Here is a 14,378-nt window from a genome sequence, read left to right as displayed (position 1 = left end):
GTAACCTGTTTTTTTTTGCAATCGCTGTATCTTGCAAACTCTGTTACGTAACCCGTGGTTCTCTGTCATACGCCTGTGATTTATTATAGCTCTGTCATACGCCCGTGGTTCTCTGCAAACTCTGTTACGTAACCCGTGGTGCTCTGTCATACGCCCGTGGTTTATTGTATTTCGCCCGTGGTTTATTGTATATACGCCCGTGGTTTATTGTATACGCCCGTGGTTTTTTCCGGCCCGTATTTGATAACCCGTGGCAGTTTGAAGTTTGAAAATCTGTGGTCCAGCCCGTATGTAATAACCCGTGGCAGTTGATTTTTGAAATCCCGTGGTTCATATATATATTTTGATAACCCGTGGCAGTTGAAACACGCTGAGTCATTTCCAGTTGAGACGTGAAGGCTTGATAGCTCACGTGGGCCATCGTGGTTAGATCGTGGTTCATATATATATTTTGATAACCTGTGTCAGTTGAAACACGCTGAGTCGTTTCCAGCTAAGACGTGAAGGCTTGATAGCTCACGTGGGCCATCGTGGTTAGATATTGGGATTTAATTTATCAGCTTTACCAATCCGTGGTCTTTGCCGGAATTTGTTTTCCGTGGTTTTGGTTGCCGGCATTTTTATCAGCAGTTCTGGTTGTCAGAATTTTTTATCAGCGGATTTTTTTTTGGTATCCTGTCAGCCTTCTTTACACAGCTATACACCTGTGGGTTTTGGTGCATGCTCCTGTGGGAAACTAAATTCTCAGAAATTTATATTTTGTGCTAGCAGGATTATCATTGATTTAGACTGGAGAGATACCTTTGCTGAGTAAATTTTTTTTAGCAGGACAAAGTTGGTCTTTGCTGGGTAACATTGTTTTTAGCAGGACAAAGTCTGTTCTCTAATTAACATCAGGATAAACAGTCAGCTACATTGTTCTTGTGTGTCATACTTTTGTATTCTCTTTGTGAAAATGGCCACACTTACCAATCTGATGTTAGAAGGAAATCAACGGTTTAATGGCAGCAACTATAACATTTGGAAACAAAGACTGCTGACCATTTTTGAGTACAGGCGTCTTGATCAACTCATTTTGGGCAAAGAGCTTCGTCCAGGTACAGCCGGGACCGATCAAGATAAATTTGATGATCGAAATCGAGAGGCTGTTATGCTTCTCAAGCTCTCTGTTGCTGATGATCAGTTACCACAGATCCCTTCTGGCAAGACAGCTGCTGAAATCTGGCAACAGTTGAAAGAATTGCATGAGACATCTGATAAAAGCAGAGCTTTTTTTCTCAAAAATCAGTTGTTCTCCATCATGATGGATGAACATATGTCTTTACAGGAACATCTCAACAAAATTAAAGACATTCGAGATCAGCTCGACGCCATTGGTCGGACCATGGAGGAAGAAGATATGGTAGTCATTACCCTGAAGAGTCTGCCAAAATCTTATGAACACTTCATTGAAACACTCAACATTACAACCACAAATGTTGATCTGAAGTTTTCAGATTTATGTACCAAACTTCTGCAGCAAGATAGGTGGAAACAGCAGTTTGGTAGTGGTACTTCATCAGTGCCCTTGGAAAATGCATTTGCTACAAAATATCAGTCCTCTCAGTCTTTTCAGCAGAGAGGATCATCTCAGTCTTTTGATCCTAACAGGAAGAAAAGTGTACAGTGTAATTACTGTCACAAGTTCGGTCACATGAAGAAAGACTGCAGGCAGAGGATTGCTGCTGAACAAAAGAAACAGGGAGGGTCCCATCAGACAGCGAATGTTGCAGAACATTCCGAGCAGACAGATTCTGCCTTTTACGCCTTTATGGCTAAAAGGTCTTCAGAACATGTTCCTTCCTCTGCATGGTACATTGATTCTGGTGCATCACGCCACTTCTCTCACAGGCGTGACTGGTTTATTGACTTTTCACCTTTCAGTGATTCAGTTGTATTTGGTGGAGGTGAAAAGTACACTGTTGCTGGCAGGGGTACAGTTCAAATTCAGTCTGGTGGACGCACGCTCATATTTCTAAATGTATACTATGTTCCTGGTATGGAGATTAATCTCCTCTCTGTCAGTCAGATTATGAGGAATTCTCCTCAGCTTGATGTTGTGTTCAGTGCACACAAGTGTTCCATCATTGACAGGGAAACCAGTCTGACAGTTGCTACTGGCCTCGAGGACCATGGTCTATACAGGCTACTTGACACCGGTGACTTTCCAGAAGTGGCACTAGCAGCTCGTGTCTCTCCCATCAGTACTCTATGGCATCAGCGATATGGGCATCTCAATATGCAGTATCTCTCTCAGCTCTCTCGGGAGGGACTTGTGTCAGGATTACCTGATATTCAGACTCAGCAGTTGGGGGTATGCAGCGCCTGTCAAGCGGGAAAGCAACATCGGTCGTCATTCAAAACTGGAGAATCTTGGCGCGCATCCCAGGTACTTCAGTTACTTCATGCTGATATTTGTGGTCCTATGAATACAGCTTCTATAACTGCTTGCAAATACTTTTTACTTATTGTAGATGACTTCAGTCGAAAGATGTGGGTGTATTTTTTACAAAATAAATCTGATGCTCTTAGTACCTTTCAGAAGTTTAAAACTTTAGTTGAAAACGAATCTGGTTGTAATATCATGACCCTTAGGACCGACAATGGGGGGGAATTTTGTTCCTCAGCTTTTGCCAACTTCTGTGATATTCATGGCATCAAACGTCAATTCACCACACCTTACACTCCCCAGCAGAACAGTGTTGTCGAGCGTCGCAATCGCACGGTTGTTGAAATGGCTCGTTCCATGTTACAACACCGGAGTGTTCCAAACAAATTCTGGGCTGAAGCAGTATTTACTGCTGTTTACCTTCTTAACCGATCCCCTACTCAGGCTGTTAAAGGGAAGACTCCTGAAGAAGTGTGGTCTGGTCGTAAGCCCAAGATCAGTCATCTCAAAGTTTTTGGCTCAGTTGCATATGTTTGGATTCCATCTGCTAAGCGATCTAAGTTGGATTCCAAAAGTCAGAAACTCATGATGACAGGTTACAGTGATCATCACAAGGCTTATAGGCTGATAGATATAGCCACTGGTCGACTTAGCTTCAGTCGAGATGTAGTATTTGATGAAGACAGAGGATTCTTTCAGTCTTCTTCTTCTGAGCAGCGTTCTGAGGATCCGCCTCACAGTGTTCTTCTTCCAGTCAGTCCATCTGATGGGAGGGATGATGTAGCATCAAGATTTGATACTACTCTATCTGAGCTTCCTCCAGAAGCTAATCCCCCTCTTGCTGTCCCTATTGCTCTTGAGCCTGCTTCTCTTCCTCCTGATATTGGTCCCTCTAATCCTGATATTGGTTCTTCTTCTCTTCGGCCAAAATGGTGGGCTAAAACCATAGGTGATCTCAGGGATGATGAGCTCCTTGAAGGTAGAACTTCTAGGCATAAGAACAGACAACAGTCTACAGTCAATTTTGCTCTTATGGCTAACCTTCACAGTACTTTTGAGCCTCAAACATATTCAGAAGCTAAGGGTATATCTGAGTGGGAACAGGCTATGGAAGCAGAATTTCAGAGTCTTCAGAAGAATCACACATGGACTCTTTCTGATCTTCCTGCAAACAAAAAACCCATAGGCTGCAAATGGGTGTTCAAAGTCAAATACAAAGCTGATGGAACCTTAGACAAGTATAAAGCTCGGCTTGTGGCTCGAGGATTTTCACAGCAGGAAGGCATCGACTATGAGGAGACTTTTGCTCCTACAACCAAGATGAGTACTATCAGGCTGGTGCTTGCCCTAGCAGCTCAGTTCAAGTGGAAAGTTCATCAGATGGATGTAAAAAGTGCTTTCCTAAATGGTGATCTCCAAGAAGAAGTCTACATGACGCAGCCTCCAGGATTCAAGGTTGCTGGTCAAGAACAGAAAGTGTGTCGGTTAGTTAAAGCAATCTATGGATTAAAACAAGCTCCTCGGGCTTGGTACATAAAAATTGATCAGTATCTGACAGATCAGGGTTTTCAGCGGAGTCCATCTGATGCAAACCTGTATATCAAGCATACTGATGATGATATCTTGTTTGTAGTTGTCTATGTGGATGATCTTATCATTACTGGCAGCTCTGCACATTTGATCCATGAGATCAAACAAGATCTATGCAGAACTTTTGAGATGACAGACTTGGGACTTCTTCATTACTATCTGGGGGTTGAAGTGTGGCAGACTGAAAATCAGATCTTTCTTTCTCAGTCCAAGTATGCCAAAAATCTTGTGGAAAGGTTCAGAATGCAGGATTGCAAACCGGCCACGACTCCTATGGAACCAGGGCTCAAACTTTCAGCACAGTCATCCTCTCCTCTTGTGGATGAAACTTTATTCAGGCAATTAGTGGGCAGTCTCATCTATCTTACTGCTACCAGACCTGACATCAGTTTTGCAGTAAGCTACATTTCTCGCTTTATGTCAGCTCCTAAAGCTGATCATTGGATAGCAGCAAAGCGGGTGCTACGATATGTGCGTGGTACTTCTGATTATGGCCTCTTATATACTCACAGCTCCACTCCTGTTCTCAGTGGCTACACTGACTCTGACTGGGCCGGTTCGGTTGATGACCGTAAATCTACAGCTGGGTATGTGTTTAGTCTAGGATCTGGAGCTGTTACTTGGACTAGTAAGAAGCAACAGGTAGTGGCTCTCTCCTCAACAGAAGCAGAGTATCGGGGAGCAGTTAAGGCCGCCTGTGAGGCAGTTTGGCTTCGTCGTATGCTTGCAGATATGCATGTTTTTCAGACAGGGCCTACTTCTTTGTTTTGTGATAATCAGGGAGTGCTCAAACTTGCCAAGAATCCTGTCTTTCATGAACGAACAAAGCATGTGGAAACTCACTGCCACTACATTCGACAGCTGGTTGAAGACGGCTCAGTTCAGTTGCACTATGTTCCCACCACAGAGCAGCCCGCCGATATTTTTACCAAGCCTCTTGGTCCTGATAAATTTGTAAAATTTCGCGGGTCTATTGGTGTTGTAAATAGATTGAGCATTAAGGGAGGGTATTAGAATATATCTCTATATCTCTATTTAGTAATGCTCAGTCTTTTAGATGTTTCTATTCTTATTCTTTTAGCAGTTTCTTAGATGAAACTGTTTTGTTCGATATTCTACATAGAAACCTGATGTTTCTATTCTTGTAAATATCTTTGTATTATCATTGAGCTGTTTGCTCCATGTGAATTAATTCATTGAACATTCTTTTACTGGTCTCATAAGTAATTTAATCTAATCTCCAAAAGCTTGTGAAAATCAAACGGCTAAGCCATTCAATCATGTCTCCCGAACTTGTTGGTTGCCAATAAGTCTTGCATTTCTATCTTCCATAGCGACTACCCCCCATAACCTGCTGTTTGGAGACAGCTAGAACGGAGAGGTCGGGGATCAGAGTGGCAGCCCCCGACCTAAGTTGTTGTCACACCATGCTTGTACAATCTAAGCGACAACAGGGCTAACTTGGCATCTTGGTGAGACAAATGATACTTGACAAATTTTAAAATTATTTCTTTTGCAAGGGTCATGAAGAACATGCCCTTCTAAATTTTCTTTTGACCAATACAAAGCATGAAGAACATGCTTGACAATAAAAATAATAATAATAATTTACTTTGTTCAAAAGACATCAATAATTTGTTATTATGAAGACCAAACCTAGCTACATCTTCAACAGCATTTGCACTCCCACATTGTACTCTCATTGGATCTACCTCTAGTCCCATTGACCTACTTTTGTAGTCATTCGTCTGGACATTAATAAAATTATCCTATCTTATTATCTAATTCCACCCGGCAAGTAGGCCTCCAAACACATCTATGTAGACATGACTAACACTATGTCACATTGTATCTCATTTAAATATGTCTATGAAATAAAATTTAAAAAAAAAAATCAACTTACAATGGTCAAATCTGCATTTTTGCATATCTATCCAAGTAAGCTTTTCATGTGGTGTACCTTTATGTCAATCTGTTTGACCCATGGATTTGCAATTGTTGACACCTAATCATAGGGATTGGGTGAAAAAATGTAAATAATGTAAATAAATAATAGAGAAAATGGAGAGTCATCGGGAGATGAAACTCAACAGTCACTCCCTCATGTATATAATAATGAACAGCCTAAATGAATAACATAATCTCATTTGAGGAGTTACCTCCTGGCCTGACATGGTATCAGAGCCAGTTCTAATTTTAGCTTTCCTCCCTTTGTAACTCCCTCATGTTCTGCCTATTTTTGCAGAATTGTCACCTTCTCTGCATCCTGTACACCTGCGCTGGTGATTTCTCTGTCTTATCCCTGCAAGATTCTGTGCATTATTGAATTCACTAGTCTAAATGCAGTGGGAGTGTTGAAGGGTCGATTTGTTGCATTAAGGCATTGCTTTGCCTACTGTGAAGACTGGAGCCAGTTGCTGTGTGGAATGGTCATGTGATGCCAAGAAGTGTTGCACACTGTGCTGGAAGGGTGGCGCAGCTGGAAGCATGGTGTTATGGCCAACACTGTGACTGCAACTGCATTTGAGTCTATTATTCCCTGGAGCGTGGTGTTGGACTGAGTACACTTTGAGTTTGGTAGAAGACCAAACAACCCTCCATTATATCAATATTTGGAGATTGTTGGAAAACGTTGCATACTGTTGGTATGAATTATTTATATGCATTGAATGATTGTGTTGTTGGTCTGATATCAAAATGTTGCATACGCTGGTCTGATATCAAAACGATGTATACGCTGATATTTCAATATGAATATTTTGAAAGTCTACATATAAATCCATGTTCCTCAGCTCCACTCCCATAGCTCCGATTGTCATAGCGTCGAAGACTGTTGGGGTATTTTTCAAACTAGTTGCAAATTCACTGCTACAGTTCCGCAAACAAAAGTTTGAGGTATGGTGAATGTATATGGTGTGAAGCGCATTCAACTCCTTTGAAAATGGTGGTAGTATTAAAATTCGTTGAGATTTTTGAATGGTGATAATAGAATGAGAATTTTGGATGGTATTTTTTTCGGATATATATTATATGGTTTATATGTTGAAACCATCATATAATATATTTGTGAGTGGAGGAATATATGCTACATTAAAAGTATTAATATAGTGAATTCTTTTCCACCTAAACAGAAGATATCCAGAAAGGTTGTGTTTGTTTTGGAAATCAAAAGCAGATTTTTTTTTTGGGAATGCATTCACTAATATCTATTGTTGGAGTAGTTCTCTCTGGGAAAGAGAACTATCCAGAATGGTCAAGGAAAATTAAACACACTCTCATTTTTAATGAGCTGTGGAAAGGAGTGTGTGTTGGAGACGGAGACAAAGAACCAAAATAGCCTACCTCAAACAAGGAATTCGCCATTTGGGAAAATAAGAATAACAAGGCTTATGCATTGATTGCAGCATCAGTAAATGAAGAGGTGAGTCGCCATATTTCACCATTTTCATATGCTTTCAAAACCTTACAAAAACTGAAGGAACTCTATTATTTACACTTTGCACTTGAAGTTGTTCAACTCATGATTAAATTGTTCAGCCTTGAATTACAAAATGATGATCATAAAATCTATTATGCATGATATCAAAGTCACGAATGTTGAACCGGACATTCCTCTGATAGCTTTTCTCAAGGCACTTTATCCCACTTACTCAAATTATCTTGAGTCATTGCAAGAAAATGGAAACCTCAAAGATATTACCTTTGACTCCCTTGTGAAAAAAATTGTTGAAAGAGAGAAAGCTTTTGGGAAGAAGATAGCTCCTCAGTCTTCTAAAGAGGTTGTGTGCCTTGCATATAGAGAGAAGAATCTTACTCAAGATTCTTCCAGAGGAAGAGGTGGTCAAAGAGGAAGAGGAAAAAGAAATTTCAGAGGCAGGAGGGGCAGACACTCTCAAGGAGAAAAGTCAAATTTACATTGCATACATTGCAAAAGAGATGGATCACATGATGCATCCACATGCAAGTTGCCTTGGGATAGAATTCAGCAGAAAAGAAACCAACCCAAAGGTAAAACTAATGAAAAAGATAAAGGCAAAGCACCTGAATCCGCTCACTATGTTGTGGCACACTGTAATATTGGAGTAAATGAAGACTTATTTAATGCTTCACTTGCTTCTTGGAAAAATGATTGGTTGCTTGATTCAGGAGCAACTTGCCACATGACTTTTAGAAGAGATTTTTTTGAAGAATTTACTAACAATGTTGATGGAGCAGTGTACTTTGCAGACAAATCAAAACTCAAGCCATCAGGGCTTGCCACAATCAGGCTTAAATTGCCTGGTCTTCTAGACTTTCTTCTGCATCATGTTTTATATCTCCCACAGTTGAGGAGAAACTTCTTGTCCTTGGTCCACATCTGCTAGCAAGGACACTCCATTCACATGTTTGATGGCAAGGTTGAGGTAAGAAAAGCATCAGACCACTCACTTGTCATGACAGGGATAGAAGAAGAAAGGCTTCTCAAGCTGCAGGGTACCTCTGCTCGTGCACAAAATTTCTCATACAATTCTCATTATGATGAAGGTACATTTCCATCAAGTTTATTATGGCATGCTAGATTTGGACACTTGAACTATGATAGCCTCCGCTTGTTGAAGAAAAATGGTGTTACTGGTTTGCCTACAATTCCTAGGAAACTTAAGCAATGTGATGCTTGCATTCTAGGAAAGCATAGCAAACAATTTTTTCATGATTTGCATTCTAGAGCACATAGAAAACTTGAACTCATTCATTCAGATTTATGTGGTCCAATGCCTGTTCCTTCTACAAATGGAAATAAATATATGATGCCATTTATTGCTGACCACACCAGAATGTGTTGGGTTTATTTATTGAAGAACAAATATGATGCTTTCAAAACATTCAAGAACTTTCATACATGGATTGAAAATGATGCACAATCTCATATTCGCTCTATTCGCACTGATAATGGAAAAGAATACACTTCAAATGAATTTGAAAACTATCTTCGCCAACATGGGATCAAACATCAAACAATTGTGCCTTATAATCCCCAACAGAACAGAGTAGCTAAAAGAATGAATAGGACAATCTTAAATATGGTGTGCTCCATGATGTTTTTCAAAAATGTAAAATTGATGTTTTGGGTTGATGCAGAACTATGTGCTGTATATGTAAAGAATAGATGTCCATCTAATGCTATTAGAAACAAGCCTCCTTATGAAATGTGGTATGGAAACATTCCTTCGATAAAGCATCTAAGGGTCTTTGGTTCCACATGTTATGCCTTGATACCAAAGGTACATAGAAACAAACTTGTTGCAAGAAGTGGTAAGTGTATCTTCCTGGGGTATTCAAACACCTCCAAAGCATATCGTCTCTATGATGAAGTTAATAAAAAGTTTGTTGTATCTAGTGATGTAATCTTTCTTGAGCCATCCAAAACTGACAATGTTATTGAGCGACAACTTGATCGCTTGGATAGATTCGCAAATGCAAAATCATTTCAAGAATTTGATAATCAGATTCCACATCTCGAAGGGGGGATTCCTATACTAGATCAACTTGTGGAATCTTCTTCTGAAGCACTCTCTCCCCCGCATGAAACTCCAACAACGAATGATACTTTGAGTGATGTGATTGACATAATTGGGAGACTTGATCTTGATTTAGTCCCAACTCAATCAACTGAGCAGCTTGGACCATCTCAGAAAGGTCCCCCAAAGTGGCTGACAAAGACACTTGAAAGTGTTCATCCTGATGAGGTTGGAATGATGGGAACTAGAAATTCAACTCGGCAAAATGGAGGTGATGTAGATGACTCTGATTCACCTGTTGATATGGATGTTTCTTATGATTGTGAATTGAATTTGTCTACAGATTTTAAGCCAACTTCCTTCAAAGAAGTTGCTTCTCATGATGCATGGAAAGAAGCAATGCAAAAGGAGTATGATGCCTCGATAAAGAATGGCACTTGGAAGCTAGTTGATCCTCCATTGGGAACCAAACCAATTGGCTGCAAGTGGGTCTACAAGAACAAGTATAAAGTTTATGGCTCACTTGACAAGCACAAAGCCAAGCTTGTGGCAAAAGGTTTTGCACAAAAGGAAGGGGTCAATTATGAGGAGACTTTTGCCCCTACAACAAAATGGGCTAACATCTGGACATTCTTTGCCCTAGCAGCTCAGAATGGTTGGAAGGTCCATCAAATGGATGTAAAAACTGCTTTCTTGAATGGAGATCTAAAAGAGAATGTTTTTATGTCCCAGCCTGAAGGATTTGTTGTGAAAGGACATGAACATAAAGTATGCAAACTTGTGAAACCCTTGTATGGCCTCAAACAAGCACCACGAGCCTGGTATGAAAAACTAATTAAGCATCTTCTGAAACTCAATTTCAAACATTATGATCTTGATGATGCAACTTTGTTTGTCAAAAAAGTTATCAAAACAGTTGTATATTTTGTGGTAAATGTAGATGATCTTTTGATGACAAGGAACAATGAGAGCTACATTGCATCCATAAAGAAGGAATTGAGGAAAGGTTTTGAAATCACTGATTTGGGCTATGTTCATTACTATCTTGATATTGAAGTAACTCAACATCCGGAGTCCATATTCCTTTCTCAAAAGAAGTACATTGAAGATCTGTTGATTAGGTTTGGCATAGCTGAATGCAATCCTCTGACTACTCCAATGGAACAAAACTTAAAGCTCACATCCATTGAAGGAAAAGAATTTGAGCATACAACAAAGTATAGACAGCTTGTAGGAAGTCTCAACTACCTGACTACTACCAGACCAGACATTTCGTTTGTTGTTGAAATACTCTCCAAGTTTATGCAAAAGCCTTGTGAGGGACATTGGTCTACTGCAAAAAGAGTTCTAAAGTACTTGAAGGGAACTCAAGACTTTGGACTAAAGTATACATAGGTGGGCGACTTCAACTTGATTGGATACTTTGATTCAGACTTCGATGGAGAAAAAGAAATTGGGGTATCCACTTATGGTTATGCTATGAGTCTTGGATCAGGAGTTGTCTCCTAGAGATCACACAAACAATCAGTTCCAGCAGATTCCACAACAGAGGCAGAATATGTGGCAACAGCTGAGGCAACAAAAGAAATTGTGTGGCTCAGGAAAATTCTGGAAGATTTGCAAGTAAAACAAGTACATTCAACTCCACTCATGATTGACAATACCTCGGCAATAAAGTTGGCCAAGAACCCAAAGTTCCATGATCGAACGAAGCACATCAATACAAAATATCATCTTATTCGACATCATGTTGAGGCCAAAACAATCCATCTTCGCCATTGTTCCACTAATGAGTAGATTGCAGACATCTTCACCAAAGCACTTGGAAGAGAAAAGCTTGAAAGATTCAGAACGATGCTTGGACTCACCAACATCCCTTCAGATTAAGGGGGGGAATGTTGACACCTAATCATAGGGATTGGGTGAACAACTGTAAATAATGTAAATAAATAATAGAGAAAATGGAGAGTCATCGGGAGATGAAACTCAACAGTCACTCCCTCATGTATATAATAATGAACAGCCTAAATGAATAATATAATCTCATTTGAGGAGTTACCTCCTGCCATGACAGCAATCAAAATTCAAGCACTACTCACTAACTACTAGAATTGTGGTCTACCTTGTATCGACATCATAAACAATTAAATAGTAAACCCTAACACTACTTGGGCTGCTTTATTGGGAGAAGATTGAGGGAAGTTATCCCGTAGACTTTTTTAATGACAGTTAAAGTGCCAAGGAGGACTTGGTGTGTATGCTAGCTTGTTGTGGAACTTTAGTGGAGCAAGCAGTTATGGTTGAAAATGATTCCTAGGCAGACGGAGTTGGTGATTAGGGTTTTCTTCTGGTTTCCGTAGCTACATTTTGGAGAACATGACTCACACCAGCTTGTATTAAGTCGTGGAATGTATATGAAATGTTCCTGCTATCTAAATTTGTGTACTTGTTGATTTGAATTTCAGCTTATAATATCTTAATGACTGAATAGTTTCTTCTGCTGGCTATGCATGCTAATTTGACATACCATTGAGCAGATTTTGTTCAGTGATTTGACAAATAGAAGCTAAGGGGACATATTTACAGCTTTTATTAGTTATTTTCAGATCTGTTATATGCTTGGGAAGTGTGCCCTATGGACTGAAACATTATTGCATTGAAGTACACTTGTTCAATATTTATTTGCATAGGTTACCTTACGTATTTGGTTAAAGAGAAGAGAAGTATTGCTGCTGTAGTTTAATATTTCGGATTCAGCCATAAGGCTGAAAGCTCCCATGAAATAGATCCAGAGAACCTCGAGGTTGAGATGAAATTTCTGAATTTGCAATAAAAGTGGTAAACTGAAATTTCTACACGTTCATACACTCTCCCTAGAGATTTTTCATTGCATTGTGCCATGATTTCTAGTGCAGTATTCCCCCTATTTTTCCTGTAGTATCACAGTTCTGGATTCATTTGTCCTTCCCCAGCAATGAAGTACCAGCTCCCATCAACAACTTAAATTATCCAACACTCTGTTTTGGCTTGGCTATTATCTCTGGTTGTAATCACTAGTCACTTTGACCTACATTGGTCTTTGGTGGACATTAAAAAGAATTAACATTCTCTGGATCAAACCTTTATACATTTCACGTGTTCTGAATCTTGACTCTCGTAACAAAATGTAATCTGCCTATTAAGCAACAGATCCATTCTTCATTCAAGCCATGTCTATGTGTTTTCCAATACAGGCTCACCATTCATAGCCATTCGAGTTTTGAGAGATTGGATATCCAGAGAAGGAAAGAAAAATTGCATATAGCATCTAGTACAGGATATGAAGCTTTTGTTTTCTTGGTTCCTAGGCTTGGCTTCTCAAAGGAATGCTTGCAATTACATAGCAGAAAATCTGATTCCTACCTTTTATCTTACTTTTAGATTCCTACAGTAATAATTCCTCCTATCTCTACCCATGAATCCTAACTTAGAATTTAATTATCTACGAAATAATGATTACAAAAATAAGTACCAATTCAAGGGTTAGTTTTCCAATTTCCTCCTATTGGTCATCAAACTGAAATCAATATTAATCCTTACCAATGCCGATCTTCTCATAGTGTCTATCAGCGAGTAATTAAGGTCACGGTGCACACAACCCTCTCCAAGTGCTAAGTTCCCGCTTCAGAAGACATTTACCTACAAATACAGGAGCAAATCTTGGTGTTGGCATGTTCCCTCTGTTTCTTTTCCTTTTATAATCCTTGATTTATTTTCTTTATGGTGTTAATCCTTCACAACTATTCATTTTCTTTACCTTTTATTCATTTTTCAAGGGGCGTTGGGGGAAATGGAGTGGCATTGTTTAGGTTAGGGGGACCTGGAAATTATTTTAGTTCATTTGCTTTGATTTATTCAATTGGACATGGATGGATTTGAATAGGCAATGATAAATAACAATAGTGCACCCTTCCAAATCAGAGACAAATAGCTTTTAAACCTTCCTACACTGTGCATACACATCGGATCATGTTTCCTGTTAATTTTGTTTTTAGATTCGCAATTTCTAATGTTCCCTCATGGCTTCCATTGCCAGCCTCACTTTTGTATCCTATCTGCCTAGACGATATACATCGTTCATTAATTAACATCAACTTTCCTTGTATTTTCACATCAGCACTTAATTTTCTAAGCTCTATGTAGTCACCAATGATTCATAAATTTTAGGCCTAATTCCCACAATAATAGGAAAGAATCCATGTTTAACTAGGTCATCCCCCATGGTTTGAACTTTGTATACGGTAACAAGAACACTATTGTATTCACAAATAAAGTGTATGGTCCAGTGGACCACCCTATCGGTTTGCTCATTCTTTAAATCAGTGTAACTGGCTATTTCAAGAAATAAAATTTATTAGCAATATGCAACTAAAATAGCCCTACTCCTAATCAGAATTAAAAAATCCGAACTCATAACTTTATTTTAAAAATAGATCTCAAAATTTACCCCAGATATTATGATATCTAATCCTATAGACAATTAGAAAAGAAGAGCACCTGAAGTTCCCAACAGCCCATGGCGAACACATGTTTCAATGCCCAATTCCAGAAGTAACATGAGAAGCATTGCAGCAGTCATGTGAGCAGAAAAATGGAGAAATCCTATCACAGCCCTTTGCCTTCGAGATAGTTTGACCGGAACAAAGAAAATTGACAAGAGTAAGAGAATGATTATTCCAACCAATGAAACATATGAGGATTCTAAAATGTCCATAAAGGCATGCCACAATCTCCCAAAAAAATTCTGCAGGTGTCCAACCCATGTATCATCCTGTAAAATGTGCTCCAAGTCGCACTGATAAAAAACAAGTTAATATCGCAGG

The 14,378-nt window shown here is 39.3% G+C and overlaps 1 protein-coding gene across 2 annotated transcripts in view; it reads right to left on the bottom strand.

The window, feature by feature from the left end:
- The window catches only part of LOC149266326 (uncharacterized), a 297,072-nt gene that overhangs the window by 83,932 nt on the left and 198,762 nt on the right, over positions 1 to 14,378 (bottom strand). For both annotated transcript variants that reach the window (XM_089430322.1, XM_089430327.1), the window contains one exon: positions 14,053 to 14,350. In XM_089430322.1, the coding sequence (XP_089286448.1) occupies positions 14,053 to 14,350 (298 nt within the window). The remainder of the gene's footprint in view (positions 1 to 14,052; positions 14,351 to 14,378) is intronic.

Source organism: Pinus tabuliformis, chromosome 6 (genome assembly GCF_031772625.1).
Source record: "Pinus tabuliformis cultivar Carrire ecotype Pingquan chromosome 6, CPIR1, whole genome shotgun sequence".
Classification (NCBI taxonomy): Eukaryota; Viridiplantae; Streptophyta; class Pinopsida; order Pinales; family Pinaceae; genus Pinus; species Pinus tabuliformis.
The sequence above is the reverse complement of the archived record's forward strand: the minus strand, read 5'-3'. Positions and strand labels throughout refer to the sequence as shown.